The following is a 23186-nucleotide window of genomic DNA, read 5'->3' on the forward strand; positions in this document are numbered from 1 at the left end:
TCCCTGTGCCTGGGAGGAACTTGGCCCGGAGAAGCGGTGACATCCAAGCTGGTCGTGAGATATGGATGGTTATTAATTACCCAAGGATAAAGGAGAAAAGGGATTGCAAAGGAAAGGAATCATGTACAATGGCCCAAAACTAGCCGTATTCCTTTTTCCTCCTTCGTCTCTTTCTTTTCCCTTTCCTCTTCCCTCCTCCTTCTATGTGTTGAGTGAGCATCCATTGCATATCAAGGGCTGTTATGCATTTCTTTGTCCCTCGGGTGAGCCACATGGTGCTGGGATGGGGCCTTTGTTGGTTAATTCAGTCAGCTCACAAGTGTGTGGTGCGGGTCACCTGCTAGAGCCTGCTTGATTGATTGGGGCAAAAGTTCAGAGTACTTCCTGGCAGTCATACGACCAAGCCCTCCCCGCTGCCCATGGCCAAGGAAACAGCAGAGGAAAAACCTGTCTTACGGGAAAGGACTGAAACATGAGGCAAGGGGAATTGTCTATGATCCCATGTGCAGTTCATTGTAGACACAGAACCCTTTCCTGAGGAAGAGAAGCAAATGGAGGGTGATGGCAGGTCCATGGAGGTGCAGGAAGATGGAAAGGGGGTCAACAAAGTTATAGAGTCAGGTTGACCCAGGTTCAAAGCTCAGGTCCTTCCCCATGAGCTAAGGAAACATCATGTGCAAAGGGCCTACGTGTGCCCAACATTGGGCTGGGCACTCTACATGCATTATTTAATTTAACCTTCACAGCAGACTGTGAGGTGAGTGTTAGCAAACCCACTCTATAAATGAAGATACTGAGGCCCAGAGAGGTAAGTGATGTGCACAGGGTCACACAGCTAGTGGAGGAGTCAGGATTTGAACCCAGGTCTGCCAAGGTGGCTCCCCAAACCAGTGCTTTTCCCACCAGGGCATGCAGAGCTATCAATAAGTGCTAGTTAATGTTCTTGCCTGAGTGAACATTCACTCACCCAGTAGTCTGAGCGCTCGCCATGTGCCCAGCACCATTGGTAGGCAACAGGGAAGTAGACGGGCAGAGGTGGGCGGACATGGGCTTGAATCACAGCTCTGCCTCTGGATTGACCTTGGGCTTGGACCTTCCTTTTCCTCTGAGCTGTTTCCTCAGGGACAATGCAAGCACCCATCTCATTGGACTACTAGACGGGTTAAGCGAGGTGATGCCTGATGCTTGTCATACAGTGGTCAAGCTAATCACCATTGTTTGAATTTTATTGCTCATCATTTTTATAAACCCTTTCTTCCACTTTAAAGATTTCTCAATCTAGTGGGGCAGCAGATTGGATTTACTCACCTGAAGATAATTAACATGATTTGGAGAGATAGATTAACTGTCAAATCATAGCAGAGTCAGCACTGGTCTGGAGTTTGGATAAGGATGTTACTGTGTCCCGGGGTGGTCTGGGAAGGCCTCCTGGAGGAGGTAGGATGTGAGCTTCACTTTGCAGGGCAGCCAAGTGGAGGGGCTGAGCTGAGCCTCCCAGTGGAGGAGGGGTAAGAAAGGGAAAGTCAAGGGTGGCTGTGGAGGTTGGGAGGCGATGGGCTGGGCCAGATTTCAAATTAGGGGGAGCACATGTGCCAGAATGAGGTCCTGTGTGCAGCGGGAAGCCATTGAGGGTAATTGAGCAGAGATGCATTTTTGGAAAGTAGAGGGAGCACGGACATGCCTCACACTGTGCTCTGTGCTGTGGCAGCAGCTGTTTTCCTTCGTTTGACAGCTCCCCATGTGTAATGAATTAGAACCCCCAGGGAGAACACTGGAGCAGATGATAATTCATTCCGTAGAAGCCAGACACAATCTTTATCCTAAATCCCAAGTATGTTGTATCACAATTGAGATTGACCCAGTATGCTGATCATAATACCATCACCACCAGGAACCAAGTGCTCGCCCCACGCCAGCCCTGGCACTGGGTCTTTCACAGGCCCCGAGGGCTGCTTAAGCCCCTCACAGACCCAACACCCCTTGTTTATGATGAGGATTTGAACACCACACTTACCACCCTGAAATGCAATTCATAGATAATCTACCTGCACAGGTAAGTTTGAGAAAATCTATATAATACCCAACTATATTTTAAAGAAAAGCAAAAAAGGAAGCAACTTACAATAAAACAATGTGTTCCACTATGTACCTGCTCAGGCACACCCCAAACGTCACGGGGTAGTCAGGTGCTGGCCCCCACCTGGAATGAATCATTTGGATGCAAGACAAAAAAGCCAAAATTCCATTGCATAGTGTCAGTATCTTTTCTCTATGATTTATATCTTGAAATAGAGCTAACTACATATATTAGTATAGAACAGTGCTGGCGAACCTTTTGAGCTCGGCGTGTCAGCATTTTGAAAAACCCTAACTTAACTCTGGTGCCGTGTCAGATATAGAAATTTTTTGATATTTGCAACCATAGTAAAACAAAGATGTATATTTTTGATATTTATTTTATATATTTAAATGCCATTTAACAAAGAAAAATCAACCAAAAAAAATGAGTTCGTGTGTCACCTCTGACACGTGTGTCATAGGTTCGCCATCACTGGTATAGAATCACCACAAGTACAAAGGCTGTAAATGTGGACTGATAGAAGGGTGTTGCATTGGCCTATCAGATTCCACTCAGATTCTTTTGCTGTTAGTGACATGATTTTCTGGAATAATGAACAAAGTTTGGTAAAGTACTGAATAAAAGAGTATAGCTTTTCCTCAATTTATATGGCAATTGCATGTCTGGAAAACTCAGTTTACATTAAGATGAGGTAAAATATGCTTTGAAGTTATATGTAAAACAGAGTTCGATGCTAGGCTTTATAATTATTATCAGCTCCCTGCCCCCCCACCCCCCCACCCCCGCACACACACACACACACACACACACACACACACACACACGAATGTCTGGTGGAACATTTGAAAGTCATGAGAAACAGCACAGTTTTTATTGTGTGGGAATTGTCCAACACATTCATTGCAGGGTTACCAGCTTTCCTAGTTCTTGGTCATTAATGCCATACCTGTCTTTGTAATGACCTGAAATGCCCCCGCCCCACCCCTGTATCTCCAGTTGCCCCATAGAAGACAGTACTGCTTTTGTGGCATCCACTAATTCACATTCTATCTAACTTTAACAACAACCCTCTGAAATAGATATTTTCATTTCCGTCTTATGGCTGTGCACACGAGGCTTAGAGAGGTGCCGTGACCTGCCCAAGGTCACAGAGCTGGGTCTGGAGCCCACACTACTTTAGCATTTAATACTGCATTAGTGTTTTATGGGGCCATGTGCCTTAAGATTAATTCACCATTCATTTATTAAACATCTCCTGGATTCCAGGCAGCCTGATAAGTCCTGGAAACACAGAGTCACATATCCAAGATGTGGTCCGTATGTAACATGTGGGATAGGGGAGAGAGAGAGAGAGAGAGAGAGAGAGAGAGAGAGAGAGAGAGATATTGAGATTGAGATTGAGATTGAGAGAGCTAGAGAGGGAACAGAGAGAGGCTGGATTGATGGTCGGGGCCATCTTACAAAGGGCTTGTAGATGAGCCTAGTTATAAGTTGAGAGTAATGGAGGGTCACTGAAGGGCTTAAAACAGAGGGATGATAGGAGCAGGCTCTTCTTAGAGCCTGCTATGATTGGGCTATGAAGGTCACTATGATTGTGGCGTGGGGAATGGGTCTCTGAGAGCCAAGGCCGGACTCCATGTAGGGGTTGTTCAGCAGACAGCTTTGAGATGGGGGAAAAGAGGGTGGGCTTGAGAAATAAGCAAGTGTGAATCAGCCCCATGACTGAATAGAGAGGGTGAAAGAGAGAAGTCCCAGGTGAAACCCAGGTTCCTGGCTGGAGTGCTTGGTGGCGCTGCTGGGTGAGGCAGGGCCATGAGGTGGGAGAAGGAGGTTTGGCTGGAGTTGAGGGAGTTATGGTCTCTCTGGGGAACCATTATGTCTGCGATGCCTGTGAGACTGCAAGTGGAGATGTTTGGGTGACAGACGGGGAGTCTAGAGCTCAGGAGAGAGGGATATGGAGTGCAGTCTTGAGTATGTATGTTAGGATTTCTTTATCTGGAGCTCACAGATGCTTCAAGGGGCCTCTGAAACCCTTAGGATTATACTAACAAGTTAGGGGATCATATGGATATGTACACTTTTCTAAGGTGAGGGTCCATATCTACCATCTGTGTTCCCCAAAAGATGAGAATCCTCTGATATGCAATATTTCATTATGTTATATACCAGGAGGCCCATAATTCTTCTAATTAAAAAAGATGTTTATCAGAAGCAAAAATACTTCCAGTTAATCTGCTCTCCATGGCCTTAATGTTATTCCTTATGACACTAGAAGGAACTACACCAGATTTTTGTTGCTTTTAAATTTCTTTTTTTTTAATATATTTTATTGATTTTTTACAGCGAGGAAGGGAGAGAGATAGAGAGTTAGAAACATCGATGGGAGAGAAACATCGATCAGCCGCCTCCTGCACACCCCCTACTGGGGATGTGCCCGCAACCCAGGTACATGCCCTTGACCGGAATCGAACCTGGGACCCCTCAGTCCGCAGGCCGACGCTCTATCCACTGAGCCAAACCGGTTTCGGCTTTTTAAATTTCTTTTTCTCTTTCCAAGGCATTGGCAGATTCTCCTGTCTGTTGGTATATTATTTAAATTATAATAGCAGTCAGTTTGCATGTACTGCAGTAACAGCATAAACAGCTTCATCCAGTTGTGGGTGTCTTCCTTTCTTAAATCCATGAAGTACTGGGTTGTTTCTTTGCAATGGTGTGTATTTGCTTTAGTGTCAGCTGTCACTCCTGCCTGTTTCTGTGCCTTTCTGCAGAACCATAGAGTAATCTTTTAAAGGAACATTCTGAACATTAAACAGCAATTGGTTTAAATTAATGTGATTTAAAATATTTTAAGCAACAAAGCTTGTAACTCAACTAAAGTGATGATATTAAGAACATCCTATAACCCAGGTCCCTTACACTCAGGGAGCAGTAACTGCATTGTGACTGCCACCTGGGGGACATTCTGATTTCAGAGATACTGAGATGCACAGCTCTAAATACATGCATTGTAAAGTTGATGGAATTGAAGCTCTGAGAACAGGTGGGACACCCAGGGAGAGAAGGCAAGAGGAGGGTGGAGGGGTAAAGATGGGACTTGGGGAGCCCAGAGGAGGAGGAACTTGAAAAAGAAGCTGGGTTTTCTGGGAAGGAAAAGCCAGGGTGGTGGGGCCTGGAGGGAAGGAGGAGAGGGAAACTCCACTGGAACTGGCCGTGCTTGGGTTCAGCAAAAGATCGATAGGGCAGTGAAGCCCAATTTTGTACCTCTTCCTTTCAAAGGCTTTATTCATGAAGCAGAGGTAAGAGAGAGAAGCTGAAATCAAAGATAACACAGTGGAGTTATAGCTTGGATGACAAGAAGGGGGACATAGAAAGAAGAGCAGATTTGGGGGAGAAAATAATTGTTTTGATTTTGAGTATGTGGAATTGTAGGTCTTGGTAGGAAACCCAGAAGGACATACACATAAGGGAGTTGAAAATATGGGTCTTAAACTCCAGAGACACCGCTGGGCTGGTGGGAGAGATTGAAGATCATCAGCAGATTGGTGGCTCCTAAAACCACAGGAGTACACAAGAAAAGCCAGGAGAGTAGATAGAGAGAGAACGGGAGTGGGATGAGGCCAGACTTCTGGGAAACAGCTAGAAATCTGCAGAGAGCAAGCTACCACTGTGAGAGCCAGAGGGCAGGGCTGGCTTCTGCTCTGTGTGTCCTCTGTGCCCATCACGGCATCTGGCACATAACAGATGCTAATCAAAGTTGGCTGGTTGATTGGTTGATTTGCTGATGGGAAGAAAGACTGAGGAAATGAACCTGTGAAAGATACTAAAAAATTAATGAGAAAAGGAAACAAAACTAGAAGCATCTAATAGGGGAAAGTCTTAAAGCTGGAAACTGGGAGAAGGGCAAGCTCTAAGAAGCTATTAGGTTTGACTTAATAGGGGGGCGTGGTGTCCTCTGGGATGACTGCTGAGAGGCGAGGTGGGAGCCAGAAGCTGGATCGCCATAAACTGAGGCAAGAGCAGGAGGCAAGCAGGTTCCTCTCTGAAGAAATGAAGCTGTTTGGGAAGGAGCGTGTTGCAACCAGCCTGGGTGCCTTGGAGGGATCCATGTTGCTCAGGATGCCTGACATACAGGAGGCAGCATGTCGTAGAGACCAAGCGATGCTCGCAGGATTCAGGCAGCTCCTTGCTCTTTTTGGCTGCAAACACAGTCCCTGAGCATTCGCTGACTCTCTCCTTTCCACACATTCATCACGAGTGGGTTGAGGGCTAGAGTAAGAGGACATGGAGTGGTGTTTCTAGCCTGCCAGCCTCCCTGTGCTGGTAAATCCCTGCCCGGGATTTAATGGTGTGCTTTAATGGTGCCCTTGGTCACCATAGCGACACCAGCCTTCTAGTCCAAGAGAGATGGATGGGGTTTAAATCATTATTAACCAAGGTACCGAGTATGTTTTCCAGGCAGTAAATAATAGCTCCTAAAGCCATTGTAAGCTTGGCTGGGCACTGAATGGAATATTTATGTTGCTTGGGCTTGTTTGAGGATTTGTTTTCATCTTTGTGGTCTTTATGGTGGAGCTATGTAAAAACCAATAGCATTGACTCTAGCTAATCTTTATTCACCATGAAATAGGCTTAAATAGTAGACTGCCCCATCCACTGATTTTAAGATATCCTGTGGACATGGATTTGAATTGGGCTCAGCCATCTTAATTAGCATGGTTGCTATTTCAGTATCTTGTCACTTCGGGCCCAGCTTCCTTGCCACCATGCAGAGCTGGTTTCTTTCCCTGGAGGTGATGTTCCAGGCTGAGGTTCCCTGTGTGCACCATGTCTGATCCTTCCTGCTTGAAGGAATTTATTCGCACAGTACATTCTAGATCAGGACTCTTTGGAGCAAGACAGGCAGCCTGTGTGCCTTCAAAGCTCAGCTCCAGGAGGCTCTCTCTAGCCATACCTCATCTCTCTGTGTCCCTGAGCTCCCTGCTGCCGTCCATTGTGTGGTCCATCACTGAGCTGTCTGTGTCTTGCTGTCAGGGGCCTGGCTCACTCATTAGCAAGCTCTCCAAAACCAGCCCACAGCCTGGACCATAGAGAGCTCAATTAAATAGCTGGTGAATTGAATTAAACATAAAGTTCTTTACTCTTAGATGGTGAGGCTCAAGTGAGAGCAGGGATGGTTTACACTGAAGGCCCATCGCAGACACATTGGATTATATCCTGTTTTGTTCTATTCATGGTCTCTGGGCTACTGAGGTCTGAATGTGTTCATTCATCAACTATTTACAGTCTGTGTTGGCCTTTATGCGATGCATTCAGAGCCTGCATAGATGAGTAAAGCCCTTACCCTCCAATAGGGCTCAACCTAGAGGGAAAGGCAGGTATATGAGAAGGCGGAATATAATAAGGGTCATGTAAAAGGAGGAAGGCAAGCTGGTTACTAAGGGCTGATGTGTCAAGTCGCAGAGCCTGGTGCTGTGTAGACATTGGCTCATTTAATTCTCACACTTACCATGAGAGGTGAGAACTGTTATCCATAGTCCACACTTTTAAAAAGAACCCAAGGCTCAAAGTGATTGAATTAATTTGCTATATTATTATTTCCATTGTATAGAAGAAAATACTATGTCCTAGAAAGGCAATAACTTGCCAAAAGTCAGTCACATACACAGAAAGTGTCAGAGGCTGGATTTGAACTTGGTCTTTCTTATGTCAAGGCCACTCTCCATATCTGAATGCCATATTTCTCAGTGAGTTGCAGGCTGTACAAGGAGCATTTCATCTAGACTGGATGGCCTAGTGCTGAAGTTCTGGAAGACATGGTATTTGAACTGGTCTTGAAGGTTGGCAAGATTTTGATAAGTAGAGAAGGTGCAAAGGACCTCCCAGGTGAAGGGAATGATAAAAGCAAAGGCTTGCATGTAGGCAAGTGCAGGGTTTGTCTAGGAAACAGAAAAAGATGTGGTGTGAAATAAAGCTGGTTGGATTATGAGGACACTTGAATTCCCGATGGGGCTGTATCATGGTTGAGTGCAGGTTTTGGAGTCAGATGGATCTGACCTTGGATCCTGCCTTTTTATTTTTGTGCAACCATGGGCCAAGTACTCAACTTCTGGGTGCCTCTGTTTCAGTTCTGTAAAATGGGAATGATAATAGTTTCTATCTTGTGGAACTGGATAACATAAAAATAAAGCATGTAGACCCAACAATAAATCTTAGTCCCATTCTTATGTGTCTGATCTTCCATTTCTCCTTCTTTTCCTTCTTTGCCCTCTACTTACAACCAGGATATCCATGATTACTAACCAATAAAGTCATGGAATCTCAGGGTTGGAACAGGCCATGGGTATAGATGATCTTTATGGTCCAACCATTAGCAAGAAGAAAGAGTAACACCATTCCCTGGGCTCTTAAGATGTTTGGTTTCTTGCCCACAATGCCCCAGCTCCTGAAGATGCCTCGTTGATCCAATCCTTCCCTTGGGACCCATTAAGGCTGGGAGTAGAATTCTGGGATAGGTATCTGAGAATTCTCAGCAATTTTCTCTTCATAAGCTACACTTGAGCCCCCAATCAACTGCTTACCCCTCAACAGGGAGCCCCCAAGCTCCTTTGTTGCTAGATTCCTGGGGCCTCACAAAGGTTGGCGATGCTCACTGTCCTTGGCTTCTCCCGAAAGTCTAGCCTTCCCCCTTACAGGGCAGGCTTTTTCCTTGTCATGCATGCATCTGTGATGACACAGCTGGGGCCCATCCTTCCCTTCAACTCAACTTTTGAAAAGTCCCTTCTACCTTTTAAAATTGGAATTTGGTCTTACCTGGTTTCATTCTTGTATAATTTTTTTTCCAATTCATCTAAATACTGTCTGTACCCTAACCCTTCCACTGTCACAACTGTTGGATGGAGTTGGGACTCCAGAGGATTCTTGTTCATAATTGGACTTGTTCCTATTGCTCCCTGGCCTTCATTCCAGAGTCTGTCTGCTGCAGCTCCTCAGGACGACTGTGTATACTAGTATCTCCCTTCTGTCCTGATGTTTTTCTTATTTCTGGGTCCTATTCACCCAGATTTTCCCAGCTAATGAATTACTGCCTCTTTCTACCAGCCTTCCCCTGCTGCCACATCGCCAGCCACACCCATTGTTAGGGAGAGGATTCCATAAGGAGTTTCGGGAAACAGTTCTCTGCCCACCATCACAGCTGAAGCTGGGCTTACTCCAGCCTCTCTGTTTGCATTCTTGAACACCCAGATATGTTGTTCTCTGCTGGCCAACTCGCTGGGCTGAAGGGACACTGCTTACTGACCCAGTGATGGGCAACAAAGGCCATCACAATCCTTCCAATTATGGGACAGTGTCTGTGTTCGGTGCTTTGCTCAGTGATCTCCAACCCTCACATCAACCTTTGAAATAGGCATCATCCTCATTTCACAGGGGAGGAATGTGGAGGCTCTGGAAGGTCTCAGAGACCTTCTAACTCATGCCCTTGATGATGGGATCCACACCAAATTGGCTACCACCCTGTCAGGCTCATTCTACACTGTGACAGAGAAGGTTAACACTGTAGCTTACCAAGAAATGGTGATCTCTTTGGCTGCTCTGTTCTTACCACTCTTTTAATTTTACTGACGAGGCCTTTCTGGAGACTTCCCGACTCTGTTGCCATTCCTGGGTGACTCCAGGTTTAGAGGATGGTCGCTCTCAAGAGCCCATCTTCAGGATTTTCAGAATGTTCTGCTCATGTCTGAGTAAAAAGGAATAGTGTGAATCATCTGGGCTAATGCCTTTATGTAAAGAAAAATAGTACAGACTTCAAGTGGAAATAGGACCTACCCAAGATCATAGAGGCAGTTGGTGGTTAGATATTTAAATTACATGTTTGACTGCCTAGAATGGAGACCTAAAAGAGTAGCAGTGGAAACAAAATAGTTTATTTCTCTCTTCCATAACAATCCAGGCATAACCTGCCTGCCTTACCTTGGGTGTCACCCTTATTTTATGATCTAAGCTCACTACTCAGTCTTCATTCCAGCCTGTGGGAAGGGCAAGAAGGGAAGGATAGAACACAGCCCTTTCCTTTAAGGACAGCATCTGGAAGTTGTACATGGCACTTTCGTTTGTATCTGATTGGGGAGAACGTAGTCACATGGCCACACCTAGCTGTAAGGGAGGCTGAGGAATATTGGCTTTATTCTAGGAGGCTGTGGGTCTAGTTGAAGATTAGAGGTTTTATAACTGTGAAGGGAGGAGAACAGATCTTGGGGGAGGACTTATGGTCTCTGTTGCTGTGATAGAGTGGGGACTAGCACCTGGTCATGGCACCTGGCTTTGATGGCTCCCAACTGTAATACTGTCCCTCATCACCTTCCCTCTCTTCCTTCTCAACCCAGCTCAGAGATGATGCCATGAGACATACATCCCAAGGTGGGCAGGTGTTTTAGTATATTCTTTTAAGCTCCACACATGGGCTAACTCTCATAGCTGATGACAAATACTTGTCATTACACAAAAATTAATCACTTTAACTGCCCATGGAATTATTGCTGCATTGCTAAAATACTATTACCTCCTTGAATAATTAATATCTTCACTAAAACATGACTCTGGTCATCTATTGGAATTTGGTTGCTTAAAACAGAGATTTTTTTCCTTATTTATATTTCTTTTAGAATTATCTAAAGATGATAGAAATGGTGAAGAGGCAAAAGTGTCCATGGGGATCTTCCTTCTTCAGATTCACATTTCCCTAGCGTCTTGTTCCCAAGGTCAATAAAATCTTAGTGAAGGTTATGCCAGACTATTTGGTGCCTGTTGTAATGTTGTACCTGGGAATTCAGGTAGTGTTCTCTCAAAATCCAAAGCAGGGAAAATCTGTTGGTATTCAAAAGAATGATTTTACAAGGAATAGATGTTCAGTACCATGCTTTCCAGCCATAAGGGATAAGCAGATGTCCAGATAGAGGCAAGCCTGGCTGGAAGGGACATGGGGAGGACTGGGCTAACACAGTATGTTTGAGGTTAGGGTTAGTGGACAATGATGAGTTACTGCCCAAAGTCAGTCAAGCTGAACCATTGAGGTCAAGAACAGACAGAGGGAGCAAATGGAAGTTGAAAATAAGAAGGCATTGTTTGGCCAGAGCACAGCACATGTGGTAGAGAGAGCAGACTTCGGAATTATCTAACAGCTCTGTGACCTGGAGCAAGCCACTCCAATCTCTAATTCTCAGTCTTTTTTTCTTTGTCTGCAAAATTGGAATAGAATTTATTCACGTGGTACAAATATCACGCAGTTAAGTATGCAGTTAACAGCAGCGTCTTCCAAGACTTTGGGTGACTGGCTCACTGAAGGCTCTGCCCAAATCAGTGTCAGGACCTTGGATAGCTCCAAGGAGTCCTGGTTTCAATTTTTTAAACAGCTTTACTGAGGTATAATTGACATACAAAAAACACTGTACATATTTAATGTATACAATTTGATTGGTTTTAAAATATGCATCTATCCCTGAAATTATCACCACAGTCAAGATAATAAACACTCATTACCCTAAAAGTTCCCTCATGTTCCTTCCCCCCACCAACTATTTTTTTATGGTAAGAGCACTTAATATGATATGTGCCCTCTTAACAAATTTTTAAAATTTTATTTTTAAATTACAGTGGACATACAATATTGTGTTAGTTTCAGGTATACAACATAGTGATTAGACACTTATATGCCTTACAAAGATCACCACTATAAGTCTAGTACCCATCTGACACCATACATAGTTTTTACGATATTATTGACTACTAGAGGCCCGGTGCACAAATCGGGTGGGGTCTCTGGACCTGGCCTGTGCCCTCTCACAATCCAGGACCCCTCAGGGGATGTTGGAGGGCGGGTTTCGGCCCGATCCTCGCAGGCCAGGCCGAGGGACCCCACCGATGTACGAATCCATGCCTCTAGTATGCATATAAGATATTTGGTTAATCTCTTCCGGCCCTCCCCTATCCCCCCTTCTCTCTGAGATTCATCAGTCTGTTCCATGTTTCCATACCTTTGATTTCCACTCCTGCATTGAGCGTCTGCCCCCTGGTGGTCAGTGCATGTCATAGCTACTGGCTGGTCAGCCAGTCGCTTAGGCTTTTATATATATATAGATATTCTCTGTGATATACTTTACATCCTCATGACTTATTTGTAACTGGCCATCAGATATGGAAGCAACCTAAGTGTCTATTGATAGATGAATGGATAAAGAAGATGTGAAAAACACACATATACATACGCATACATACACTAGAATGTTATTCAGCCATATTAAAAGAATGAAAACTTGCCTTTAACAACAACATGGCGGGGGGGGGGGAGGCAAGAGGGTATTATGCTCAGTGAAATAAGTCAAATAGAGAAAGACAAATACTATATGATTTCACTTACATGTGGAATCTAAAAAACAAAACAAACGAACAAATAAAACAGAAACAAACTCAGATACAGAGAACAAACTGATGATTGCCAGATGGGAGGGGCTGAGGGGATGGGTGAAAAAAGTGAAGGGGATTAGGAAGTCCTGGTCTTTTGAAAAGCTTTGTGAGTGACAGAGGGCTGTCCTAGAAAACACCATGGTTGCTGGGAAGGACCTCAGGGATCCATCTAGTCTTTCCCACAAATATGGGAAACGTTCTTTCTAGAGAGAGTTCACACAATGATTTTAGTGTAGCCAGACTTACAAACATGGAATCACATAATTAGACAATATTCCCTTTTTAATGTATCTTAAAGCAAAAGCTACAGTACAGTGCTGGTTTACCATTTAACGCCTCTCTGACCCTTGCTACTCCTGCTGTTGAACAAAGAGAAAACGGCATAGACTCAGAGCCTTTGGCTAAAATTTAATCACATTTTATTTTTATTGCATTTCTTTTTGCATTTGCCTTCTATTTTTACTAAGAGATCATGGTTTTCTGTTTATGGTGTTCACAGTTTTCTTACTACATATACTTATTTAATGTAAAAGTGTATATTGCTCTGGCCGGTGTTGCTAGGTGGTTAGTGTGTCAGCCTGTGCTCCGAAGGGTCGAGGGTTCCATTCCTGGTTAAGTGCACATACATGGGTTGCAGGTTTGAACCCTGGCCCCTACTGGGGCACTTGCAGAAAGCTACCAATCTCTCTTGCGTCGATGTTTCTCTCTCTCTCTCTCTCTCTCTCTCTCTCTCTCTCTCTCTCTCTCTCTCTCTTTCTCTCTTTCTCCTCCTCTCTCCCTTCCTCTCAGCCTCTCTAAAAATCAATGGAAAAAATTTCCTTAGGTGAAGATTAACAACAACAGCAAAAAAGCATATTTACTTATTAAAAATATTAAGTAAATAATACAAAAATGATTCATGTAAGTCACCCCCCCCACCCCCCGCCGCTTTGTAAATGGTACAATGCCAGCCAGAGCGGGTATGGGCGTTATGGAACTTGCCCGAGCTGCTGCACATTGTCTCTCCTGACCCTGAGGTCCTGGGTTCTTGCCCCCACACCACCCTGCTTTCCCCATGTTTTTGAATAGCGCTCCGCTTTCCAGTTGACCCCATTATCCTGGAAAACTTAGGGTCTAATGATCTCCCTGCTATGAAATAAACATCTGTGTCCTGGAAGTAGGGGGGAAACACCCCACAATCCCAGTATTGGAATGCAAATGAGCAATTAGAGTCAATTAAAGCAGGATACAGTATAATTACCACCAATTGTGCTAACCTTTATATTCAGAAGGACTTGACCTGCTAAAAGGAAATTAAACAATAGTAAAAATCTCTCCAAACCAAGGGGTGTGCTTAGGGCTGGAGCCTCCTTTCTATGGCCTGAGTGGTCTGACAGATTAAACCCTCCTTCCCCCACGCCCACCTGGGTGTGAGCCACCACTGGCGGCGGCCAGGAACAGCCAGGCTTCAGGGTACCTTGTCAGTGACCTTATTGTGCCCATCACCAAACACTGCATCACTTAGCATAATGCCTGCACCCTGCTTGGCTCTCCCAGACAAGGCCTGGGGACTCAGATATCTTGAAACGGGCACGGGGCTTTGTTGGGAAGCACTTTGCAGCTGTACTTCCTTGCCCTCCGTATCTGAACTGGTCTTTCATTTAAATCCACATGTCTTGTGATTTCCTTATAAACACCCCTCTTAACATCGGATCCATTTTCCAAATCTTGTTGTATGTAGATCCAGCATTTCATATGGATGGAGCACAGAGTGGTGTCTGCAGACCTGCATTCTAACCTCAGGGTTCCAGGTCTCAGCCTGCTTTTTTGTTTATCCTTGCAAGAAAGACTTATTGAGCACAGTTTATATACCACTTGCTGTTCTGGATACAGCAGGCAAAGTAAAAGACAAAACTCCCTTTCCTTGTGGAACTAATATGCTAGAGATCTTTAATCTTATGAGGCAGTAAAACAGCTGATGGATAACCGCCATGGTGCCAGGAGGCTGCTGAAGTGACTGGGGGAAGGATGTGGTAATGAATCCGGGAGGCTGTGGCATGGTTTCAATCTCTCAACAACATTTGGATAGATGGCATGGTTTATGGCTTAAGAGGATGAGACTGAGACACTGAAAATTACTCTGGGCCTCAGCTGCCTGACATATAAAGTAGGTAGGTCAGTGATATGACAACTGGACAGCGTGGTCTCTGATTTTGCGGAGTCCTCAGACTGTGAGGATTTGGACATACCCGGGACTAACGCCGTGGGTGGCCCAGGCCCTGGCGCTGGAATTATGGACAAAGGGAGGCATGAAAAGGCAGAGAGGCCTGATGGGACCTGGCATGCTCCCTAACCAGGGGGACCTGGCACAGGGGAGAACAGAGTGGGTGGGGAAGGGTGGCGACTGGTCAAGCCACACAGCACGTCACAGCAGAGACAGGGTTGGAACCCAGGGTCTTCTGACTCAAAGCCTAACCCTTTGCACTGCATCCCACAACCTTGAATGTGGGGCTGGGAGTCGGGGAAAAGACTCAGAGGAGCAGGAAAGCACATGCCAGATTCATGTGTTTAAAACCGGTGCCACAGTATGGACAGTGTGGCACTGTCGCATGATGGAGAAGAAAGGCGAAGAAGGGCCCTGATGAAGGGGGTGAAGAACAGGTGTCATTTCAGAATATAGTTGGGGATCAAGTTGGCAGCACTTGATACCACTGGTTGAATATGGAAGAACCTGAGGAAAGAGGGGAGGCTGTCTCCAGCTTGAGCACCTGGAGGACAACCTGGAGGTTCCTAGACCTCCCAGGAGACAACATTCTGTGCCTTTTCCCACTTCCTTGGCTAGTTCCACATCTTCCCTGCCTGACATGCCTCTCCTGTGCCTCCTTATCCTTGGAGACCCAGCTCCAACCGCTGTCAGTCAGAAGGCTGAACCCCTTCAACATAGACCCTTCCAGCCTGTCTCTCTAGTCCCCTTTTCCGCCTTCACGCTGCTTCTGCAGGTGTCGTGCACCACACATTCAGCAGTGCTGAGCTCAACACCTGGATCTTACCATTCTGAGGACAGGGACAAAGGACCTGCAGGAGACATAATGCACACATGAAAAATGGACGAGATCAAGGGTAGCTGAGAGTGGGTTTCTTCCTAACTGGAGTCCAGTGTGGAGGGTCTGGGGCTGCAGCCAGGCTGAGCTGCGGAGTGTTGTGATCAATTAGCGATGCCTGCGATGAACACCGGAGGGATGTGGCAGCATGCATGTGATCTGTGTGCAGTCTCTGGACGACAAGATCTGTGTCATTTGGACAGTCTACAGCTGTTCTCAGGAAAAATCAAAGATGATGCCCAAGTGTCTAGTATGGCTGAGGGTAGAAACAGGTTAGAGGGGCTTTTAGCAGAGGTGGGACCAGCAACAGATACAGACTGTCTTCAGTGTTGTATTTTCAATTTTTAGACCCGCCTCCACTTGTGTGCATTACATAATGATGCCCCTAAACCACCTTTTGTACCATGACTCAAGGCTCTCAGGCCTCAGCTTACAAAGAAATTGTTCTAGCTAACGTCTGCCAGCCAGTGGTTCCATTTTGGCAGCCAACTCATTGTCTGCACTGTGGTCTTGGGGCAATTAATCTGCATATTTTATTTCCCTCATGGTTTTATAAAAGGAGTATAAAAATTAAGGCCTGATATCAAGTGTAATGGAGAAGCCGAGCATCCATTTAGAACTTTAAACAATAGAACTGCTTCAAAATCAGCAGCAGTGGTTTAATAGATCATGCCTCTGCTATATATATTGTCAGGGCCTGGAGAGGACCCATTTGGTCAGGCTGTAAGTGACCCTTTCATGATGCCCCAGAGGCCCCGTCCACTCAAAACCGACAGGTCAGATAATAACCGACTAGTTTAGTCACATCAAGGTGGTCCCACAGAAGGAAGACAAATTTCTATGATTTTCAGTTGTTCTTATGTTCTGCATGGTAAAGTTCTTTTCCTTAAATTTATTCGCATTGGGAGTTAAGATAGCTAGCCTCCAGAGATATCATTAATCAGGACCTGGGTGGTCTGGATAATTAATCTTTTGCCATACAACAGCCATGAAAGTGGAAATTACTCAGTTAAAGGAGTAGATCTTTAGCTGACTTTTCATAGATGTAAGCTGGTTAACTTGGGAGGGGGTGTCATTTTGAAGGAAGAGAGTTAAGGATTTACACGAAATGCTGAAGATTTATGATAGACAGTGCCTACAAAGCTAAGGGAAATGAAGATTTTATAGCATGTTAGCTTTCTGGGCAGAAACCATCAACCCTCTTAACTGCTGGCCTCTAATTTTTATTATTATTATCATTAACTCTTGGTCTCTTAGTATTATATATTTGACTTACATTCACCATTTCTGGATTATGTTGTATATGACAGCAAGAGATTGTTTGTACTGATTACATGACGTGTCGACTGATCTTATGGTTCATACGGAAACGGTTGCTGAAATTGGTGGGGCTGAGTTCTGAGTGAGCTAAGGATGGTGCTGTATTGTAGGTTAGGGATGGTGTCTGCATGACGTAATCTAACCTACAGCCTCTATCAGCTGGACCCACTGATACTACCCTGCTGGCTCTTATTTCCTTTGAGGACTTGTTTTAAGTCACTGTTTTGTCACTTAGCAACCAAATGACTTATGTTTATATTAATAGAAAGTATACTATTCTGCCCAATCAGGTGGCCCAGCTGGTTGAAGTGTCATCCTGTACACCAAAAAGGTTGTGGGTTTGATCCCTGGTCAGGGTGCATAAGGGGGGCAACTGATCTATGTTTCTCACACGATGTTTCTCTCTCTCTACTCCCCCCTCCTCTTTCTCTAAAATTAATAAAATTATCCTCCGGTGAGAATTAAAAAAAAATCTAACGTATAGTATCCTGTTTCAGTGTGTTGTTTAAGTGCAAAGTAGAAGTGGGTTGCTTCATAGTCTTTCTGTCCTTTCAATCCCTCCGATATTATGTGCAATACTGTATTTAATGTTTCTGTTTCAGTTTTCCTAGGATGCTAATTTATGTAAAAATAAAATGAATGATAAAAAATCCAAGAGGAAATGCTATATAAATGTAGCCATTTCTGCGCCTGGGATGTAATAGAATTTTATTCTCTTCCTCCTTCTGTCCCCAGTTCTCATGTCCTAACTCATTCTCATGCTTTATAGGCCAATACCCGGATCACCTCCTTGGGGATGCCCTCCCTGAATGCCCCTGTGGTTAGCTACTCATTCTCTGTGCTCCACCATCCTTTTCAGTCCCCCTGGTTACATAATGCATTATCTGCCTACCTGAATGTCTGTCTTTCTACCAGTGGGGAAGCCTCTTGAAGCAGAAAGTTCCACCCTGTGACTCGTTCTTATTTGTACATTCCAGAGCCTAGCTTAGTCTTTGGTACCTAGGAGTATTATTGGTGTGCAGGTGAGTAGGTGGACGAGTGAGTGAGAGAATGAATGAATGAATGACATGACATGACATGAAGGGCTGAAACATTGGTAAAAGAAAGCCTCGCTTGGAAAGGGGTGAGCGGCTACACTAGCACTGGAGGAATTAAGATCATAGGTCTTAAAGCACAAGTCTTTTATCGGGGGAGTCAGAGCCTCTGCACATCCAAAAGCTTGTACACATATCTGTGTCTGTGCACATTTGAGGGGAGGAGGAAGAGGGCCCATAGTTGTCATCAGAGTCTCAGACGTGTCTGTGGCTCCTAAATATTGACAAATTGCTGATCGTAACAAATAAAATAGGTAGGTTTCACGGAGAAGAAGGAACCAAGTAAATGGAGGAGAGAATGTGACCAAAGAGAAAAAAATCAGAACTGGAGGGAACACTTGAGTCCTGCGGGGACCTCAGGTGGGGGCATGGCCCCCAGGACAGGAACTCCCATAGCCTGTGAAGGTATTGACCTGCCCTAAGCACCTCTTTGTGCGGAAGCTCAGGGAAGATTTTTTCTTTCACTGTCTTGATTCTTACACGGAATCCATGGGCTGAGGGAGCCTCTCAGGTTCATTGGCTTCAGTTACCTGCCTCCAAGCAGACCAAACTGAAATGATTCCGAAAACACTGGGTCTTTCCTGCCCCAAACAGCTCCCCTCTCCCCCTTCTCTTTCCTACCCTATGCCATCCTATCCTTAGCTATTAAAACTTGAATTTCATTAGGAACAGTGTTTTTTTTAAAAAAATGTGGATCTTGGCCCCTTGGGTGAATGATGATGTGGATGTTGAGGGCCATGACCAGCTTTGGAAAAAAAAAAAAAGGAATAGAGTAGAAAATACGGACATACCTGTGAATGTATCACATACAAGAGTGAGTATAGTTTTGTGAAACTTCCTGTTTCAGCTCAGTGTTACAGGGTTGTGATATGTATATTTCTTTCTGTGGGTTATGGTAAAAAATGTTTGAAAAGCAGTGATATCAAGCATCACTCAACAGATACTCACTGAAAGACCCAGCCCTTGAGGGGATTGTGGTGGGAGAGGAGGCGGGAGACGAGGCTGTGTTAGGGTTCACTTCTTATTGCTGCCAGGGAAGCCCTTTGCTCTCGTGAGATGTTAGGGGCCTGCCGCAGTCCGCACCACTGTCACCCCTTCTTGATTCTTGTCTCTCCTTTCTTGGGCAGGTTGTATATGTCACCGCAACATTCCCCTACGTTATGCTTCTGATCCTCCTGATCCGAGGGGTCACGTTGCCCGGGGCCTCCGAAGGCATCAAGTTCTACCTGTACCCTGACCTCTCCCGGCTCTCTGACCCACAGGTAAGTGTCCTTTGCTAGATGCACAGCTGCCCACCACCCCTGAGAAGCTTTCTGCAGGCCCCTGATGCCGGCCACCGAGGTTCAACAGCTGGTGGGAAGCCTGTAGATCTCTTCTCAAAATTAATACATTTCAATGCCTAGATTAATATATGGGAAATCAAATATAGTGAAATACAACCACCAGAGCATGAAAAAAAAAGGCAAATTTGTGACATGGTAATGATATATGTGCTTGTCTATCAGTACATTAAATAGCATGATCCAGCAAGAGGTCCGATAATTTTCGTGATTTCAAAGCAACAGTGAGAACAAATGATATTTGGAGGTGTCTATGCCGTTATAGGAAAACATCTGGGGTTTCTACTGCTAGCAGTGCTGTGGTTTGTTGCCTGCAGTCACAGTGGAAGAAAATGTTAAATTTCAGTTAGAGGTTACCGAAAATAAAAACATACTTTTCCCACCACCCAAGATCACTGATCTCAATAGCCATGCATCTCAATGAGGGAAACTAGGTCTTAGTTGGTGATTGATTTTTTGGGGGTGGGTAGCTCACAGGAAGAAATAATAGGTTAGAACTGGCTGGCCTCTTCGTTGTCTTTGGTAAGGAATTGGCTATTCTGAAAAGTGGGTAGTAAATGCCTATGCCTAAGCTTCTGTAAGTGGGTACGTGCTGCTGTGCCTGGGGTATGTTAGATAAGAGATGAAAACAGAGCATCTTATAGCCCAGGGGTTCTCAACCTCTGCTACTTGATAGAAGCTCCTGGGAAGCTTTTGAAAACCTCCGATTTCAGACCACAACCCAGACCACAACCCAGGCCAATTAAATGAATCTCTCTGGGGCCGTGTCTCAGGTATCAGTATCTTTCAGGGGTCCCCAGGGAATGCCAGTGTGTGAATACTGTGCTCAAAGATATTTGAGTGAGTGAGCAGGCACCCATTTTTCTATTGAAACAAGCATAAATCATGCGGTAGAATGTGGAATCTGAATTTAGAACATGAGGCTTGCAAGCAATTTCAAGTCTGCAGGCTGTGCCTTCAAGCCACTCCGTTAGGAGAACTTGGGCGGAAATGTTCGAGGGGTGCTAGTTAGTGCAACTCTGATGTACCTCATCGCAGTGCATGAGGGTGCGTGGTGGAGTAGCAAGTGGGCTCACTTCTCTCTCAGTTGCTGTGCTGCTGTGAGGGGGCCAAGGCTCAGCGCAGCACCAGGCACCTGACCCAGCATCCTGAATTGCAGGCAGAAACCCTAAGAGAAAGGAAAGGAGCTCCTGACTGTTGGCCTTGCCCACTCCATCCTCTGATGGCACAGGCTCAATTGGAGAAGAAGTTTTGGAAAACGTATTTCCAAAATCACTGGTCTGTGTACTTTTGTTAGATCTACAAATTCTGCCTTAATCCAGGACAGATTTCCCATTCTTTTCTCTGCACACAGGCTTCCTTATCCTGGTCCTCAGAGTCAGTCAAGGGCCTGAGTATCACCCAGTTTCCATACGTGGCTGATTATTGGAACACCAGGAAATGTTAAAATGCAGATCCTAGACCCCACCCTGAAGATTCAGTTTTGGGGATCTGAGATGGCACCTGGGCATCATCATTATTTTTAAGAAACTTCAGAGGGGATTCTAGTGATCATAAAAGTTTGGGAAGGCACAAGTGATGGCTCTAATTCCCACCTGCCTCCCCTACTGCAGCATTGTTGCTCTCTGCCTCTGCTGCCACCACCATCTCCCACTTGACAACTACAAGAGTCTAGGCCACTCCCCAATAAGCAGCAGAGTGATTTTTTAAAAAACTATTAATCTGATGAGTGCCTCTTTGCTTAAATCCCTTCTGGGGTTCCCGGTGGCCTTTGGAATAAGATCCAAATAGGGGGCCTCCAAGGTCCCTCATGAGCTGCCTTTTGCTATATCTCCTGTTACTGTCCCCAGCTTTCAGTTCATTCCAGATATCAGCCTCCTTTCTGCCTCAGGACCCTTGCACATGCTGTTTCTTTGCTGGGAACACTCCTTCTTTCTTCTCAGGCCTTCCCTTCCCACTCTATCTGACTAACTAACATCCACTTAGGAGCGGGAACCATGCCCTAGGGTAGGGTTTCTTTACCATGACACCATGTATACTTCGGGCTAAATGATTCTTTCTTTTTTTAAATAAATCTTTATTGTTCAGATTATTACAGATGATCCTCGCCCCCTCCACCCCCCCCCCCGCCACCACCACCACCATAGCAAGAACCTACTACCAAGGAGGGCTGGTGCCTGTGCAGGTGGAAGCAGTGACCCACAGGAGGAAGACAGTCCTCAGGGTGCCTTCCTGCCCCATAGGATGCTCTTCTCCTCGAATCCCAACCAGAGGGATAGGTTCAAGGCAGCTCTGTGACTATCCCTGATCCAGGATCTCTGTTCCAGTCCTGGCCCCAACTCCCCTTCCTTTCTGCTTTCAGGGGCTCAGACAGGCCTGTCTGCTCTTCCTGTACATTTCTAAAGAGGCACAGGGTGCTGTGCAAAGCTCCTGAGGCCTCAAACAGACAAGGAAACATTCTCTTTGAGGCCCCCACCTCCCCCAAGCCCCTCTGGGCTTATGTGGCAGGGATGCTACATGAAGGCTAAGTGTTGAGCTGGAGAGTGGGCGAGTTCCTATGACCCTCTCCTTGCTCCCCCCATAGTGAGGCCAGAGAACTACAGAAAGCATGTAGAGAGCGCAGCTGTGGGGCTCCTGGGAGTGAGGAGAACCCCTTCCTCACAGTGTGTAGTGAGGGCTTCCTGACCACCTTGTTTCAAGTCACACCCCTTAATCCCGCCCACCCACCTGTCAACTTCTCAGCTTTGGTTTTCTCAGTGACACTTGCCCACGTCTCAGACACTGTCCAGTTTGTATCGGTCCCTTTACTGGCTGCAATATGAGCTTCATGCGGGCAGAGAATTGACCTGCTACGTTCACTGTTAGATCTCCAGCCCCTGGAACGGTGCCTTCCAACAGTAGCAGCTCAGTAGATATTGTTTGGATGAATGAAAGAAGAACAGTTTCTGGCAGAACCTGTGACTTTACGGTGTGACTTTACGGTGACGTAGCATATACTACAGTTGTCAGCTTGCAAACCAGGGAGAAGGGTTTTCGGTGCCGTGGAGTCGGGTGTTGAGGGAAGGAGATTTGAGTCACTCTGCTGCCATTGACGAACTGGGTGGCCCCCAGCCTGTCCCTTTATCTCTCTGGGCTCAGGGCTCTCACCTGACCGTTGGGATAGAATATCTACCGCACAGAGCAGCTATGAAGCAAGTGTACACGTGAATGCGAAAGCTCTTCTAGTCCTTATTTTTGGTGCCCAGTCAGGGCCTGGCGCACAGTAGGGCTCCAGGAACACTGGGTGGTGTTCCTCATTTTGCCTCCAGGTCAGTGGTGCTGAGCAGGACAAATCAGGGCTCCACAGACCAAGGGTAGGCATTGAACTCAGAACCAAGTGCCTTTATTGTGGATCCAGTAAATTAAGTTTCTCGTCAAGAACTTGAAGCGACACAGCAGCTCGCCTCCTTTGTCCCCTGGCAATTTGCATTCCGTGGTCTGTTATAACTTTCTAAACATCTATTTGTCTTCATTGTCAGCCCTGTGTTCTCTCTGAAGTGTGAAGTGCTTCCACTCAATTTTTTCCCCCCTCAAATTTTTATTTTCTGTCTTTTTAGTCTTTGGGGAACGGAGTGGCTCTTTCAGGAAATCACATTTTCCTGCCCCAGATTCCTGCCACTCTCACTCGTCATTGTGTTTTGAGTGTGTGTTTTCAGGGCAAGAACAGAAAAGCCTGTCAGGGATCCAAATCGTGGGGTCTGCTTTCCCAGGGTATGCACACGTTCCCCAAGCTGGCCTTCTCCATGGAAGGACCTGGAGCCTGCAGCTAAGATGT

The 23186-nt window shown here is 45.6% G+C and overlaps 1 protein-coding gene across 1 annotated transcript in view; it reads left to right on the top strand.

The window, feature by feature from the left end:
- Positions 1-23186, top strand: part of SLC6A11 (solute carrier family 6 member 11) — a 104116-nt gene that overhangs the window by 38336 nt on the left and 42594 nt on the right. The window contains exon 6 of the mRNA XM_081105732.1: positions 19160-19294. Within this exon, the coding sequence (XP_080961858.1) occupies positions 19160-19294 (135 nt within the window). The remainder of the gene's footprint in view (positions 1-19159; positions 19295-23186) is intronic.

The sequence above is a fragment of the Myotis nattereri genome (genome assembly GCF_964212035.1).
Source record: "Myotis nattereri genome assembly, chromosome: 14".
In the NCBI taxonomy this organism is placed as follows: Eukaryota; Metazoa; Chordata; class Mammalia; order Chiroptera; family Vespertilionidae; genus Myotis; species Myotis nattereri.